Here is an 18,347-nt window from a genome sequence, read left to right on the forward strand (position 1 = left end):
AGGAGATGGGTGACAGCTGGGATGAGACGAGTGTGGATATAAGTGAGGCTGATACCAGTACTTTTGGGAAGCACACTGATTCTGATGACCTCGACAAGGCACTTTTCGGAGGTCTAGGCAATACCAACAACAGCAAACCATCCCTTTTACAAGCCATGAAGAAGTCCACTGGTAAATCCATGTTTGACGACGAAGACAATAAACAAGCAACGTCCAAACCAAAACCATTCACCTCCCCCAAACCTGAAGTTAAGAAAGCTACCTTCCAATCAACTCCAAAACCTAAAGCTAAACCAGCCAGTGAGGACGATCTACTTGCAGATCTTCTTGGAGACTCGGACTACTCAGAAATCTCGTCAGCAAAACCTCTACCCAAACTCCCTGCTAAACCAGCCAAGCAATCATCTGCTGCTCCTTCAGCAAAAGCAGCTCCAAAAAGACAGACACCTGCTCCCAAAGCCAAGAAAGAAATCTTGTTTGATGATGATGAGGATGATTTGTTGGGTATGTTGGATTCTGAACATGAGACTCCAAAACCTTCATCTAAACCTGTTACGCCTGCCCGGGGGAGAAATGCCCCTGCAAGTAAACTCGATTCCACTCCAAAATCAAAATCAAAATTTGATCAGATTTTAAATAGAACTTCTCTGATGAAAGAAGAGCCATCTAGAGACACTTCCACGCCAGTTAAACGTGGTCCAAAAACCGATGACTTTGAGAATATGGGCTTTACTCCGAGGTACTTTATTATATAAGCTTATAAGTTTCTACATAACAATAATCATTGAATCCATACAATTTATATTATCTAGGTCATTAACAACTCTAAATAAATAACCTTTTAAATTATTTTGCTCAGTGTTACTAGTCAGTTGCTAATTAAATACGTTCTACTTGCATACAGGAGCTTCTTTAACAATTGAACTAAGTGAAAACAAAATCAAATTATTTCAATTATTGGACTCATAGTATTGCTAAAAGTCAAATGTTAGTTTCTTCAGTTCGAGTGGTCCAGGAAGATCAAGGCGTGGTTTAAACAGTGGTGCTAACAGCGGTGCTAACAGTGGTGCTAACACGCCTAAATCTGGCTTACAACCTGACGACACTTTCAGTATGCTTATGAAAGAGGACAAGGATGATATTTTTGGAGGGTACATTTTTTCTTTAACACTTTAATTACATATGAGTTTTATGTTTTTGCTGTAATGTCCTTTATTTGAAAATTGAATCAATCTCGGCTGCTACATTAATGTTGACACAGTACGCATTATACCCTTTCATTAGCGTATTTTAATATAAAATTATTCCTAATCATACTTATCTGTTATACCGTTTTAACTGGATCACGGTCTTCAGAACACCGGCAAAGTCTTCTACCCCGGCAAAAGCATCAAGTATAGAGGATATGTTTAGAGTTGACCGTACTCCAGGAAGTCGTCATGGTACTCCTGCTAAACCTTCTGCTGCTGAAGATATATTCAGGTAAAGAATAAAGGGTGAAATAAAAACTTTGCAACCACAAGATTATGTATACGCAGAAAATCCCTATATTTTGCAAGTTAAACGTCCACCGTTGCAGATCTAACTTTACTCGTCTTTGTTTTAGGGTTGATAAACCAAGCACTCCCGCAACCAAAGCATCGAGTATTGACGATATGTTTAGGTATTTCTTCAATTAAATTTTTGCAGATATCCCTCGTTTCATCGATTTTTTAATCATATTTCTTTATTAAATGTGATCAGACAACAAACACACTCTGTAATGATGTGCACTGCCACCCCGCTGTAATCCCACATTTCCCAGGGCAGATCGCCAGAGTAGACCAGGAACAGCTAGATTAGAGGGACGTTCACAGACCTCAACCCCAATTAACATGGACAAACCAGTCAACACATTCTCTGATGTTAGACCGCATACTCATGCTGGTCATCCAGGTTTTAATACAGTGTGGGCCAAAAGTCAGTACCCATACGTCAAGGACAAAAGAAAATCGCGATTACTTTTGTCATTGACGTATGGGTACTGACACATTTTTACTTTAATGATTAAAGTTATTAATGTTAATTTTTGTTGAAATGAACACGCTGACACAATCTTTTATTGTTATTTCAGGTGAGGGTGATATTTTTACACAAAATAGACCACCTTCAGCTGGTAGACGGGCCAATACGGGACCACCAAACAGGTATAACCCATTTTATCAGGGTCATAACAAAACTAATTCCAGATTATCATCCTTTTATGCAGTTAAACAAATATTTCGTCAATGAGGTTTACTGAGAAAAACTAACAGGGGCGGTGGACAATCAGAAACACCACGACGAAGACGATCAGAGGACAGTTTGTTCGCAGACGAGGACATCCCCAACAAGTCTATGCCCTGGGAGAATAACGAGAATAAAGCCTCATCAGCGTTGCCGTGGGACAAACCAGCAAGTCCACCTAACCAGGTCCCCGGACCCGGTACCCCAGTCAGTCAACCCCCTGGTACCCCAGCTAGTAAGACTCCTCTTCCTTGGGAAAGCAAGACGTCAGACACACCTCAGGTTTATTTCTTTTCACTTTTACAGTCACAATGGGGTTTAAAATAGTCACAAAGACAAAGGTACCGTAGCAACGAAATTCGAACTAATTAACAAGAGCAGGATTATATTTTGTTGGCCGCGACAACAACTTTACATGTAAAACAAATATTGTTACCTCGCAGTGTAACAGTTCACGAGCGCGCGCGCCACACCACATATCATATAATGAGTGTCCACCGCTTTTAACCGCATGGCCAGAATGTGACAAAGTCAGTGCCATATTCTGATCTACCAGACACGGGACACCTGGACACCAACCATATTATTCTGTTCACAACAATCCATGATTTACTATACGCTAATAGGTGTAAAATTGATCGAGCCTGTGGGTCAATACTTTAAGCGTTAAAGTTGTATTTATGATTAAGGAGTTAAGGTAGGCGATATATAGGAAGCAGATCATATTCAATATGAAAATTTAAGAAAATAAAACTCATAACATTTTGTACTTTATATAACTAATTCTTCTAAGAGATTACGAACACCTGCGTAAAACACGAAAAATCACGGCAACTGCATAGATATACACTAAGTAGATAACAATACAAGCTGGCATCAGAGCTGCGAGGGATTAGCATCAAAAGTTAAATGAGTGCGCTATTTTACCCCCTTCCTTTGATATCTTAGTTATTGATATTTAAATTCTGGAAACTGGGTGTTGATTGCTTTGCATTTGTGCTGGAGAATGATCATCGGGTTTCAGTAGGAGTTTGGGTATGGGTTTGGATTTGGGTTAGGCGTTAGGGTATAAGGGTACTTGGGGGGGGGGGGGGGGGGGGACAATAATGCCATATATATAGAATATATTATATATTATATAATATACATACCTATAATGCTATATATCTTGACTTCAGCAATGTTATGGCCGAAGTTTTCATTATAATCCAGGTCTGTGAGGTACACCATGTCCCCTTCAGCTCCGTTACAGTACAGAATGAATGTAAGACCTTCAATAGTTCTTCGATCCCCAGTATTATTCTCTGAAGAAAGGTGAAATAAATTCCAATTAACAAATATAAGACTCATTAAGATGCTTATGCCGTATATAGATTTGGTTTCCAAATAGTTCCTTGAAGGACCTGCTACGATATTTCATTTGTTTTTCTTACAGTTTTACCATAAGCGTCAAATAATAGATTTAATCTGACCTACCAGTAATTATCCCACAACTCCCGGTCTCCCCGTTTACTGTTGAGTAAACCTTTGCTTCTGTACTCAGCATCCTAAGTCTGTAATTTATATAACCATCATCTGATCTTCTTGAAACCATCTCCACTTCTCCGATACTGTAAACTTTTGAGAGATACAGTTTGAGAAAGTTCCCAGCCACTGCACCATCCTTGACACTGTACCAGGTATCGTAGTTTCCATCGTGTGCTTTGTTAGGAGTGTAGTTACTGTGATAGTTGTGCGATTCCGATCTCGTGATGGCCAATTGCAGGATTGATATTTCTGAAATCAACCACATATTAACATAGAAATGATATTTTTATTTTCAAAACCTATAATCATACTGATAGTCTGAAGATAATTATATCAGAGGATTACTGTCATTTCATCTATAGTAGAGTGTATCGTGTATTGTGATCTACATATGCATGATGAAAAGCTCACAGTTGCAAATAGCAAATAGCAAAATGCTTACCGGCTTGAAGAGGAATCAAGAAGATCGCGGTGAAATGTAACAACTTGTGAATACACATTTCACATAATCTGACCAGATAATGTTTTTGAGTAAAGAATAATGCAATCTTACAAAAAAATCCAATTTATGCAAGATCGTTGGAATTTGGAAATATAACAACAACATCGAGTGCAGAGAGTCTTTATTGTTTCTAAAATTAACTATCATTAACTAACTATCATTAACCATCTCGAGGCTATATCTTGACGGATTATATCCCTCTAAATTTTATTAGACGGCTTAGCAGCTCAGACTATAAGCACAAATAAATTAAGGGTGTGAATTGTTGCGTGCTTGCTCTTAACTGGGTCCTTCGCTCTTGCACGATTGGAACTATATTTTATACTGTTGGACATGCTCTCGTGTAGTAGGTTCTATATAAACATATCGCTCAAAAGAGTTCAAGCTGGTCAAGTAATGGGTGGAGCGTAGCCACTATCAGGTCATGATTCTGTTGAAGTAAGGGTTGGTAGGTCAACGAATAATGTTCATGGTCTATGAAAATAACGACTTCCAGATTCCAACAATGCGGCTATAGTTAAATAGCAGTTGCTTCAAGTCATTGACCACTGTCTTAAAGCTTTAAAGAGTTATTTTGCGCCCCGTGCGTTCCTTCGCCCACGAATGATTTAAAAGCTTGGTGTAGACGATTATTCGTTGACTAAGTAATCCTTGCTTTTACAGAATGATGACCTTTGCCTTTATAAAATCAAAATAGAACCCTGTGACTTAGTCCACTCGCTCAATTCTTTTTGATCGTCATGTTTGTATATAACATAAACAAACACTGTAATTTGCATCCATATGGACTTGGAGTATACTGTTAGTCTTCAACAAGCTGAAAATAAAGAGATCCAGAAGATGAATCTGAGATTGTGAAAACATTTGTGACAGATTTGGAAACATAATTTTTGGCTGTATAATATGTCCGTGAACTGAGTTAGATTTGTCCTGGTATGATACAGTGGCATGAGTACTAACATTTTAAGCCTCCTGTGAAATATTTCCCTGATTCATGGAATGAATGAAATGAAAAACAAATGGACATTGCCGTAGAATGCCCTGTACTGAGCTGAAACCGATTGGTATTGATACCAGAAGTGTCCCTGGGAAGGGCTGTGGGGCAATGTTTCCATTCTGGTTTCAGAGTAGTTGAGATTGTGGAACATATGTGACCGATTTGGAAACATACCCTTGTGGCTTGTAGCTGCAATTATGCCTGGACTGACTTGGAATCGATCAGGTATGGTAGAGGAACATGTGCACTAACATATGAGTCCAGGCATAATTGCGGCTACAAGGGTATGTTTCCAGATCGGTCACAAAATAAGTTTCCACAATCTCAACTACTCTGAAACCAAAATGGAAAAATTGCCTCAGAGCCCCTTCCTGTCGGTTTCAGCTCAGTTCAGACGATTCTAGGATAATGTTCATTTTTAGTTCATTTCGTTCATTCCATGAACCAGAGCAATATTTCGAACTTATGAGTGGCTATAAATGTTAGTACATATGTCCCTCTACCATACCAGATCGATTCCAAGTCAGGCCAGGCTTAAGGGGGCCGGGGGTCTTCACAAAAATTCTCTCGAAATGGACTTTATAGTTGTTTCTGATAGAGAGGAGTGACATCTATCAGATGCTTTTAGTCCCATGTAAAATATTGTTCCTAGCCGAAATTATTGTCGGTCAAAAGTCAGCGCTTTAAATGTATAATTGTATTGTGCAAGCGATTTTCAATCGCGCGTCCTGAAAATCGAGTCTAAAACTCTATCTCCTCCTACATTTTTTGAGCAATCACCCTGAAACTATCAGGATATGTTCTAGGGATCATTTAAAAGAGATGAACCGTACAGAATTTTGAGATAGGCCTTAAAACATTTTTTATTCGATTTTGAAAATCTTGGACCTCAAAGCGCTGACCTTTGACCGGCAATAATTTTTTCGATTCATGAACTCAAAAGATAAAATATATGTTATACAATTTTGAAACATTAAAGAACCTTTGTCCTTAGAGGTGTCGAACACAAAATGTCACAGCAACTATTTACATCGGCATTCGGCAACCATATTCATAAATATTTGTCCACGCTAAAAAAAATCAATAGTTTCTGAGGAATAATTTCGGCAGTCAATTTCGCTGGTGAAAATAAGAAAATAGTGGAAATAGTGGAATCTGCGATCATTGTTGTCAGTTTGATTGATCATGACAACCACGCAGTTTCCACTGCAGCTATACTTTTATCTACAGAGCTCGTATCCTAAAAGATATTGTAGCTATGAGAACTATGATATTAAATAATTAACTTTAATCTTATGTCGTTTTCATAACATGGTCGTGAATCCCAACTACACAACCCACCTTTTATGGTAATAATTATATAATCTTTGTGATAGAATCTACCAGTGTCTATGTTGTGCTGGTTCAGCAGTGTCCTGTACTGGTATAGCCACTCACACCTTCCGACAAGTCTCCCACATTTCCTGCTACCAAGTTCTATTCCACCTGACATATTTTATATTTTTTTTGCTTGAAAAATCCATTTGAAAATATATCTTTTTGCTTTGGTTTCAGTTTTTACTTTCAGTTTTTTTGGAAAGCAACTTCGATGTGGGCATGGCTGTTTAACAAAACATTTGTCGTATATGAGTAGGATAGTAGATACAAGTTGGATTCTTTTCCTTTTTCTATTGACCGAGAAAACAGTGACTACATGTTCTAAATAAAACTGTTGTAACTAAAATATGTGTTTATAATCCATGCTCCCAATATAAACATTTAAATGATTATACTTTACTATCACTCAAAACATTACTATAAATTGTTCTACATTTTTGTCACCCAAAAGATCGTCTTAGTCCATGCTATCCTTTTTCCAAACAACAATCCTCCTTACTGTCAGTCAAAACGTTGTTTTTAGTCTCAGTATCCCATAGCATCGCCAAAACAAACTGCACCACCGCTGATCCGACTATCAGGGAGACAACCCCCATGGGACTGACAGGGTAAATACTGTACGTCAGCAAACTACCCAGAATTGCTCCACTCTCTCCAAAACAACTGGTGAACCCTGAAGAAGTACTTCTCATAACTGTAGGGTATGCCTCCACAGCGATGTAGAATAGTGTTTGTCTGAATGCTGTAACGGACAATCGAACCATCATGTTGAGAATGTTTTTCAAGATTGTGTTCAGGTCAAAGTAGATCGAGATTGTAGTCAACAAGGTTAGAAATCCAAGACTCTTCAACATTAAAATTCTTCCTATTTTTCTTCCAGCAAGTCCTGCCAATATACTTCCGAATGCATCACCTGAAAATGCTACCAATGTTTCAATCAGAGCTTCTTGGTTTAGACTATTACTACATCCAACGGGAACTTTTGTCATTGATTCACGATTTTTGTATAAATCTAATGGCAAGTAAGATGCAAATGTTAACCAGATAGAGTAGTTCAGAGTAAACATTGCAGTAACGATAATTGTAGTTTTAGCATAGCCCTGACGGAATAATGCACAAATTTCCGCTCTTTTTTCGAGTTTCACTGCATTCTCCCCAGAATACGACTACGGAAAAGATCTGTAGTTCCATCTGTACAGCGTCCTTAAGCTTAGAAGAGCATCTTCTGTGCGTCCTTTTACAAACAGATATCGCGGAGATTCGGGGACAACTAGCAAGCCAAGAAGCCCTGGTAGCAATGGAACCACAAGAGCTGCACACAAATAACGCCAGCCTATTTCGTTGAGAAGAAAGTATGCCATCAACGACAGAAATAATCCACCAAGTTGGGTACTGAACGAAATAACAGAGACTGCAAGTTCCTTATACTCAAACCCGACAATCTCTACTGCAAGCACATACGAAACGTGTCCACTTACCCCATTGCAGATCCCCTGTAACATGCGAACAAGTAGAAAGACACTTGCATTGGGCGAGAGAGCTGCCAAAACACAACACAGAAAATGGATTATCGATGTGACAACGAGAATATATTTACGTCCATAGTTGTCAGCGAGATTGCCAAGAAAAATACCACTCAGACAAAAAGTAATAGAAAGTGAAGATCCGATAGCAGATTCAAAAGGGCTACTCAATTCCCATTCACAGCTCAAATAAGGCATTAAAACAGTTGTCAGCATGTATACCATATTTTGAATCATCATAATGGAGGCGAGGCTGCTCCAAACGAGACAGTGAGCCCTTCCTAGGCCCAGTTCGTGGATAAGTTCATTAAGGCTTTTGTCCGGGCTTATCCTATATGGTTCGTCCTCGATTAAACTTCCGTATTTCATTGTCATATCTGAGTATGTGTTGCTACGTGTTTTTGAAAATGAGAATTTATCTGATGTTATTTTCGCCCCCAGGCAAATATACATGCCAAAGTGATTATGAAATAGACCAATCAGTGACAAAAAAGGAAAAAAAGACCCTAACCCTGACTCCTGTACTTGGTACCGCCATGTATACTGTGTACTATGACTATGAGATCAGATCGATATGGAATTAACTGGGCGGCGCTCGGCCTGTCACTCTGCCATATCTGCATGCTTTTAAACAGTAAAACCTGGGGTCCTCAGGTTGTATGGAATATGATAAAATACGCCATCACGGTCGGGAAATTGAGCGGCCATCCACAAAAGAAAAGCGGCCGCATTTCTTGTTGAGTTCGGCCTTTTTAAAAAATTTGGCGGGCAAATTTTTTTTAAAAGGCCTTACTCGATTACCCGAAACAAAACGTCAATAGTTATAATATTTATTTGAAAACTTTTGAAATTTCCCACCCCTGATTAAAGGTTAGATAATTAACATTTTTGATTGATTGATTGGGAATCGAGCGGTTTACTCGATTAATGTTTACTCAAAATTATAATACAAACAGTAATAGATAGAAAATAGTAACGTTAAAGAATTCTTAAAAAAAAACCCTCTGGAAAGGACACTGCACACGGTTTATCAAAAAGTACACAGTGATCATGAAGTACTATGAACTACAGATTTAAAAACACAACGCTTCACGCTACACATGATACTACACATCCATAATATCGATCCTATAGGTTAAGAAGTTTAGACTTGCACTGAACAGCTTGGACTATTGTTTTTAAAATGTTGTGCAAAATTTTACCATCAGTGATTAATGATTTTGGCCGGTAACTCAGCGCTTACAGTAATTATGAGTGCGCGATTGAGATTAATGTATGGAAAAAGAATTTAGCGGCAGTGAAATGCTTGCTTATCTACGCTAAGTGGGGGTAGTTATGCGAGCGGTTATTATATTGGTAGTCAGTAATTGCAAGTTGTTATTTAAATTTGTGTCATTTAGTGTAGTTTTGTGTCATTTAATGTAGTTTGTGTAATTTGTGTCATTTAGTGTAGTTTGTGTCATTTAGTGTAGTTTCTATGTGCTGGGTTCCTAGGGCCTGTCATGATATCATGGATCGCTTAGGTTCCACCAGGAACTGGTAGTCCTCATAATTCTGCGGCTTCTATGTATCGTCATCTCGCACAACTCCGTAAGACCCTTGTGAGTTTGGCATGTGAAAATTTGCAGCCTTCCAGACATTGATTGGGTTAACGAGGTTTCGTACGTCACCTCAAGATCGGGTGACAGGGGGCTGACCAGGCCAGAACCCAATTGATTGGGTCTGTGGTAACGTTATTATGAGCCTGAGGTCACGTGACTGTGAGGTCACGTGACTGTGACGTCACCAGAGCTTGTTCTCCGTTTTTGCTTGTGAATGTGGGTGTAAGTACAGCTGTACTGTAGTTTATATCTAAATTATAGAAACGGTAAATTTATTTTCTGACAGAAAGCTAGAAATTTACCAAAATATCGACATTGTTATAAACTTATTTTGATGAACATTCCTGAAGCTGACCTAAATTGCACGAGAAATCGATTAAACTTGGTTTCAGAGCTCAACAATGCTTCCTTATAGTTATATCTTAAAATCCATTTTTTATCGATACAATCAACATTATGATCCTGTTCAAGATTAATTATTAACAAGTAACAATTTTATTTACTGATCCTCTTATTTGTAAAGCTATCCTCAATACATATGCAGTTACAAAGTGTGATAACCGTTTCAACAGGGGTCGAATTCACAAAAATAACGTAAACCATTGATTTAAAGCAACCGCCTCTCCTCAAGGACAAAAGAAAATCGCGATTATTTGGGCCAAAAATCGCGGCGCCGCGACAAGTCAAACTAGGCAAAATCGCGGCGAATTTGCGGAGCTAAGCTAGATGTCATAAATTCGTTAACTAGCTTGTTAGTATAGATAGATTAGGGAGCGACAGGCTCGTCAGGCAAAACAATAGCATCTATATTAATAATCTTAAGTGTTAAGATCGAATCTAAACAGACTCTTCTTCATGATGTTGTTACACGAATTATGAATTAGGGATGCACTGGTTCATTGGATTAGGGTAATGAAAATTACTAGTTGGTTTGTGTGTAGAAAAACTGGTTGTCATGTGTCCGGGAGGATGCAGCAATCTTCACAGGTGTCGATAACATCACGATAGAAGATGCAGAACAACAAGCTACAGACAGGGTTCACTGGAGAGGTCTAATACACCGGAGAAAGGAGTTACTATGTGGTGCAGGCCACTCCAACGACTAGGAGGAGACCTTTTCAAGTACAAGTAAGTAAGTTGTGTGTAGATAGTAGGTCTGTGCGGCTTCTAGTGATAATAGAAAATTATTATAATTATAGCGTAAGAATTATTATAAAAGTTATGTTTATATAGAAATAAGGAGAGTAACTTACATATTGAGGCACTTTCCTTACCCTAATTGTACCTATCGAGAATGACTCAGACCGAAATTTTCTAAATCGAAATTATTTTCAAAGTTTTTCTGGAAACTACTTTTGTTCATGTTTCATGCTTCCCTGAGCATTGTGAGCCGAAAATACTTTTTCGGTCCGTACCTACATTCGGAAGGCTGTGGATGTGATTAGTTCCATATAATTATAAAGAACGTGATATTTGGCCCTCGGATTTAAAGGAGAATGCGGAAATTTGGTCCTCAGAGACCTGGAATAATCGCAATTTGTCGCGAAGATCTGTTTGTCTCGGCAAACGTCAAAAATCGCGATTTGTCGCAGGGAATGGGAAAAATCGCGATTCTGCAAGTGCCGTGATTTCCTTTTGACCTTGCCGCTCCTGTCTCTTGATTGCTTATGATGATCAGGAACAGATGACGTATCATCACGACGATTATTGGTCACTCGAAATCGACCCGTTATTAAGAATGTAATGTAGGTGTGATGGTTGTTTCTGCGTATTTATATATTTGTTACCTGTTACTAAATACTAATTGATAAACAGGATCATAATGTTGATTGTATCGATATCAAATGGATTTTAAGGCATAAGGAAGCATTGTTGAGCTCTGAAACCAATTTTAATCGATTTCTCGTGCAATTTTTGGTCAGCTTCAGGAATGTTCATCAAAATAAGTTTATAACAATGTCAATATTTTGGTAAATTTCTAGCTTTCTGTCAGAAAATAAATTTATGGTTTCTATAATAGTGGGTAATTGGATATAAACTACAGTAAAGCTGTACTTACACCCACATTCACAAGCATGCAAGCTCACCTGGTCCAATGAGCGGGAAATGGAGAACAAGCTCTGGTGACGTCACAGTCACGTGACCTCAGGCTCATAATAACGTTACCTCAGACCCAATCAATTGGGTTCTGGCCTGGTCAGCCCCCCGTCACCCGATCTTGAGGTGACGTACGACACCTCGTTAACCCAATCAATGTCTGGAAGGCTACAACTTTTCACATGCCAAACTCACAAGGGTCTTACGGAGTTGTGCGAGATGACGATACATAGAGGCCGCAGAATTATGAGGACTATCAGATCCTGGTGGAACCTAAGCGATCCATGATATCATGACAGGCCCTACTGGGTTCCTAAAGATTTTGGAATCTCTGATCTCAAGCGACGATCCTTTACGAACTTGAAGTCTATTTTAAACTATTTTTACAACTACAAAAAAATCAATGTTTACTTTTTAGGCTGATGAAGAATGAAAATGTCGAACATCGTCGTGTCAATTGTTAAGATCGCAACTACAGAGGAGAAATAAAATGTGCATATAATTTTTGTTAATTCTGTGTGATGGCAATCGATTTCCACTTATCTCATGTTGTAAACGCAAGAGTCATCACATACTCACTCACTAATGACCACTCCTAGCCCACTAGAGCGCCTAGTTTGTCGTAAAGGTTATCAAATTCAAATATAAAATTCTAGCACAAAATGTACAACCACTATACAAATTTAAGGTATCGTTTGCGCTTTGCAATACAATTCTTTACTGAAAATTTGCTCACTCCGCTGTGTAGCAAATATTTGGAAAGCTTCAGTTAATTTGAGGTATGACTCACAAGTCATCTTTGTGATCAGCTTACCAGTAACAGTGTCTGTAATTAGTTCGGCCTTCAGCAGTTCCTTATCAGTTCCTCTTACTTTTGATAAGAACAACGATAACCACTATTTCTACAAGTAATTATTATACTAATACTAAATCACATATTTCAGTGCTGCAAAGTGCAGATTCTGGAGTTATGAATTTTGCGCTATGATTTTTTCCCTACTCTTGCCGAAGGCAAAAAGATCGTAGGGAATAAGTAATCGGGTTTGGATATATGAGGTGGCCCGATGGACCTGCGATGACGACAAAAGTCTGCTCCTTCGCAATATAGACCACTCCCCTATAATTAAGTGTATAGGAAGCGTCTGTTATGCTGCGCGTGACGCTAGCCATGTGTTAATTAATTGCAGTGAAATTCCTCCTTCGCAAAGTTATTTTCCGCAATTTTCTGGATTCATTTATTGTTGATGCGCGGCGCTTCATTGGTCAAATAAATCGTCAATTTTTACCATGCACGAATCCCACTTATTTATAAAAAACATAGTATGTAAATATGGTGCACTTTTTTTCCAGTCACACTTTTCACTCAAAAGAATTAATGGTACAAGTACAACTACATGGTAGGGAAAATTGATCGTGCGTGGTTTAACCGCGGCGAAATTCTTGTTATACAATGGTTTTTATACACAGAGTTCTATATGCACCTAGTGCCTTTGAGTATCAATATATTTACCAATTAATATGATATTGTTGACATGGTATTCTCAATTCTTTATACTACTAAGAAATTAAACACTATTGAGGCCGAATGAAAAAAGAAGAAAGTTTTATGCTTCAATTCCGTCATCTTTATTTCGATCAACTAATGATCCTTTTAGGAGGATGTTGTAATAGTTCATTTGAAGTTTCAGTAAACAATTGGCCCAATACCTTTAAAAATGACACCAAAATTGATATTATAGTGGCAAACAAATTATATAAAAATATAATAGTTAATACAGTAGCATGCACTGTTGTTCTTTACTTTATAATGCTAAATTTTCGCTAACTGTAAAACCAGATTTCATACCTTAAAACCCAAAATTGAGAGAAATTCTGTTCCCAAAAGTTGGATATGATCATCAGAAAGAAAACGTTTTGTTTTTCGAAAGTGCATACTCCCAAAAAAATGTTTAATGTATCAAATCATATTGTTTTTATCTATATTTTCATAATATGAGGTCAAATCGCGAAAAAAGTTTTGGTGTATGTCCCCTTAACCTTGCATATAATGACCGGTTCTTAACATTTTGTTGCTCTCACCTTGATTAAAAATTGAGGTTAAAACATTTTTTCAATAATCAGTCTTTATAATCAGTCTCAATAAATAGTCTCTGTTCCATCTCAAATTTGTAAAACATGATAGAATTTTTGTTTAGCGTACTCTACAATCTAGATCTATAAAACGGAGTACGAGTTACTTGGACCACCAGGCCACAATAGCCTTTTATCTCTCCGATTAGTCTACCATTGTACATTGTAGTCTACCATTGTATGGTGATCAATTGTCTCAATCAGTTCTCCTTAAGATTGCATAATGTGCATATGCCATATATCAGTTATTAGAATATATATTCGCATATATCCACACTATATTTACATAACACGTTCGGTGACCGACAACTAGGAACCTCTCATTTCGGCCTTCCACAGGTATCACATCACATGAAAGGTTCCTAGTTGTCCGTTCCTAGTTATCATTATCAGTGCAGTGTGTACAACACCAACTACACCGATCAATTGTCAATCTGCGAAACATTTAGTTTTTCAGAATTAATCATCACCTATAGACAGCATGAGAGTAGGCCTTGCCATCTCGAAGTGATAATAATGTGCATATGGTATTGGTTAAGCACAGCGCTAATTCAAATTGAAATAATATTTTATATTGTGGTATTTTTCTACGGTAAGTTTCAAGTGATTAGGGGTCGTTCACATATCACGTAATCATTTTTTGGAACATTTAAACCCCCCTTCTCTCCGTAATCAGTTTTACACATAGCTATTGTGTCAAAATTACACTAGCGTAATCAATTCGAGTGAAATTAGATTGAGATCATTGAACAAAATGTTAAATGCGTTTTGGACAATCGATTAAATTATTTGAATTATATAAGGGTAGGTGTCATTATTTTAATGAATGGCAAGGTGTCTCATTCCCCGTAGCAGTTTCCAAGGGATGAGCAGCATAAGTCCAATGAGTGTGCTATTTTACCCTCCGTTTGATATCTTAGTTATTGATATTTGAATTCCGGAAAAACACCCATAGGGTTTCAATAGGGGTTTTGGTCTGGGTTCGTATTTGGGTTAGGGTGGCCGGTGGGGTACTTAGTGGGGGGGGGGGGGGGGGGGGGGGGGGGTGGGGGCTGGGTAACAATTATGCCATATATATACAAAGTAAACCTTTGCTTCTGTATTCAGCATCCTAAGTCTGTAATTTATACCATCATCTGATCTTCTTGAAACCATCTTCACTTCTCCGATACTGTAAACTTTTGAGAGATACAGTTTGAGAAAGTTCCCAGCCACTGCACCATCCTTGACACTGTACCAGGTATCGTAGTTTCCATCGTGTGCTTTGTTAGGAGTGTAGTTACTGTGATAGTTGTGCGATTCCGATCTCGTGATGGCCAATTGCAGGATTGATATTTCTGAAATCAACCACATATTAACATAGAAATGATATTTTTATTTTCAAAACCTATAATCATACTGATAGTCTGAAGATAATTATATCAGAAGATTACTGTCATTTCATCTATAATAGAGTGTAATGTGTATTGTGATCTACATATGCATGATGAAAAGCTCACAGTTGCAAATAGCAAATAGCGAAATGCTTACCGGCTTGAAGAGGAATCAAGAAGATCGCAGTGAAATGTAACAACTTGTGAATACACATTTCACATATACTGACCAGATAATGTTTTTCAGTAAAGAATAATACAAGGAAGGGTCCAAGAAATTACGCATTTTAATATAAATACGTACAAATACAATGACTAAAAAATCCAATTTATGAAAGATCGTTGGAATTTGGAAATATAACAAGTAATAACAAAGTATTTTTTAATATCCCGCTCATATTAGCAACTAGTAACCAAGAATGGTACTAGCTACTAATGTCAGAGCGGCTGTCCAAACAAAGATAAAACTATAATAATTTAGAATTCTCCAACAATTCTCATTTTCCTTTAAACTGCTTATTAGTAACACTAACGTCTAAAAACTATATTTTACGGCAGACATGGTGGTACAATCAGACATCAGATGGAATATACTATAAGAGAAAAATAATAATCTCGACACATATTGGTTACCTTTATTTATTCAAAAGAATTTAATTAATTGAACTTCATTATACACTTTTCTTTATTTGTAGATCAAAACAACAAACACAAACTGTGGCCTGTATCCCCGTCAATACCACACAATCATTTAATGAGTTGCTCAAGGTAGTAGACCAGGCCGACGGATCCCCAGTCCGATTTCCCTGAGTAAGTGAGTATTGTCACACCCAATTAAGGGAACTCGCACACTACATCACCCTGTACCAGACAGCTTGCAAGCAAGCTGCCGTTCACCCACCGGTTCACTGAGGTACAGGTAGATTGCCGAAGCATGTGCTACCAACTCTGCAATCATGTGGTACCGGCCAAGGATACAGGTTATAAAAATAAAAAATAAAAACAAGCCAGGGCATGGCAAATGGCAGTGTAGTCTCTCCGGACTCCATGTAAGTGTACCTAACTATACAAAAAACTCATGGCAGTTAAAATATCCCATGGAATAATCTACAAACTAAGGCCAGGTTCTAGGAACTTTCTAAAAAAGAACACAAATATAAAATATACGACTACCTTCGAAAAATATTTGGAATTTGGCCCCCCCATGAAGAAAATCATTCCTACACCCCTGGTCGTGTACTGTCCAAGGTACTCAGATTCAGTCCGTAGTAGAATCTGGTATCTTTGCATTTTGCACCAATACCGCCCATCAGCGCCATCCAAAGCAAAAACAGAGCGCTCACGCCTTGTATTAATTCGTCTACCGATATCCCAACAGATACTTATCTTACAGAATCTTGATATTTTTATAATACTCCAGTAGCAAGGTGTAGTTGAGTGTGCACTACGATGGACAGAGTTTTTTGCTACTGAATTGGGTTAAATATAGGTCTTTGGTAACTCAAATCACTTAGGTGCGCATGTTGTGTCACTAGTCCCAACCCTGTGGGACCACGCCCATATTTATATTAGGCGCGTATATGTGAAATTTGTATCTCAGCTTCTGAAAGGCTTAAAGACTTGAGCTTGGCCTAAAATGACCGCAATGCACATGTTTATATTAGCACTGTGAAGGGTATGAAGGCCCAAAATGCTCACTTTTGGAAACAATCCAGAAAAACTGAGTAACAAATCTACTCTTCTAAGCTATAAAGTGAAATCGAGTATGCATTTTGGAGTCTACTACTTTTCTATACACAGGGTCCTTTTTAAGGTCATTCTGGATCAGTATTGATGAGGTACGCAATTTTATCAGTAGTTCAAACCCTAGGAGCAAAATTTCTAAATTACCCTCAGGCGCAAATATATGAATTTTGTATTTCGGCCTCTGAACGTTGTAGGAGCCTCTCTTTTATGCGATCCAGCTTGACTAGTTATTCATTTCATAATCACCCTCTTTCCTTTTTAATTAAATAATAATATAGCATTAAAAGTCACTATATTTATATTAGAGTTACCAATTCAGTAGTTAAAAACTCTGTACAACGTAGTGCACACTCAACTACACCTTGCTGCCGGATTAACTGTAAATACCTTAACAGATTGAAATCGAGTCACTTTAGTCACTTTATCTTGTACACACAATGTGTCTGAATGTAAACAATGATGTGGAATATGATGTTGCTTATTGCTAAGTTACTTTAAAGTTAGCACAACGAGAGAGACTTTGCAGAGAAACGATCAGGGGCTTTCATGGCACCCCAGTAACTCGTACTCCGTTTTATAGATATATATTATAGCGTACGCTTAGCTGTATATATACAACATAACACATTTGATACAATCACATACGACTAGGAACTCATGAACCGAATACCTGTCTAGGGATTTGGCTGCAGGACTGGAATCGGTCAGATATCAATCAATCTTTTTTTTTTCAGACCGGAACCGAGTGGCAAACAGGGGAATTAAAATCTTACTAAAAAGTTACAAGATTTCTGACCACTTGCTGCTAAATCTCAGAAAATTAAAAAATGTATCCTAACAGTTTTGAAATTTCCGATTTCGTGCACTGCCATTAGACCTTGTGATCCTATGCTAAGTACCCGGCATATAGACTTTTTAACTGGATCAGATCTCGAGACATGCTTTTAGGTCTCAAGATCAGACTGTGAGGACCTGGAATGTTACCTGAAATCCCCTGATGAAGTTTTTTTAAATACAGATTGCCTGAAAAATCTTGAAATTTCCAGTTGATATGCAGCTACGCAACCTAAACCAGACCGGAACCGGGTATTAAGCCATATAACCGGCCGGAACCGTACTCAATATTCATCCGGATATTCGGCAAAATTTAGTGAGGGAGCGGCCTACTGGTACGTTTCGCCACTAAGCGAAGGTAAAACAGTTTTTAAT

At 38.0% G+C, this 18,347-nt stretch overlaps 1 protein-coding gene across 3 annotated transcripts in view; it reads left to right on the top strand.

The window, feature by feature from the left end:
- LOC134815839 (fas-binding factor 1-like) overlaps positions 1 to 18,347 on the top strand; it is a 48,598-nt gene continuing 30,251 nt past the window's right edge. For 2 of the 3 annotated variants that reach the window (XM_063824421.1, XM_063824419.1), the window contains exons 1-7: positions 1 to 739; positions 1,002 to 1,151; positions 1,357 to 1,482; positions 1,607 to 1,663; positions 1,805 to 1,935; positions 2,114 to 2,186; positions 2,295 to 2,547. In XM_063824421.1, the coding sequence (XP_063680491.1) occupies positions 6 to 739; positions 1,002 to 1,151; positions 1,357 to 1,482; positions 1,607 to 1,663; positions 1,805 to 1,935; positions 2,114 to 2,186; positions 2,295 to 2,547 (1,524 nt within the window). In that variant the 5' untranslated portion in view covers positions 1 to 5. Of the gene's footprint in view, positions 740 to 992; positions 1,152 to 1,356; positions 1,483 to 1,606; positions 1,664 to 1,804; positions 1,936 to 2,113; positions 2,187 to 2,294; positions 2,548 to 18,347 lie in introns of all 3 variants that reach the window. The other variant, XM_063824420.1, reaches the window with a different exon arrangement.

The sequence above is a fragment of the Bolinopsis microptera genome, chromosome 5 (assembly GCF_026151205.1).
Source record: "Bolinopsis microptera isolate Bmic1 chromosome 5, MBARI_Bmic_1.0, whole genome shotgun sequence".
Lineage (NCBI taxonomy): Eukaryota > Metazoa > Ctenophora > Tentaculata > Lobata > Bolinopsidae > Bolinopsis > Bolinopsis microptera.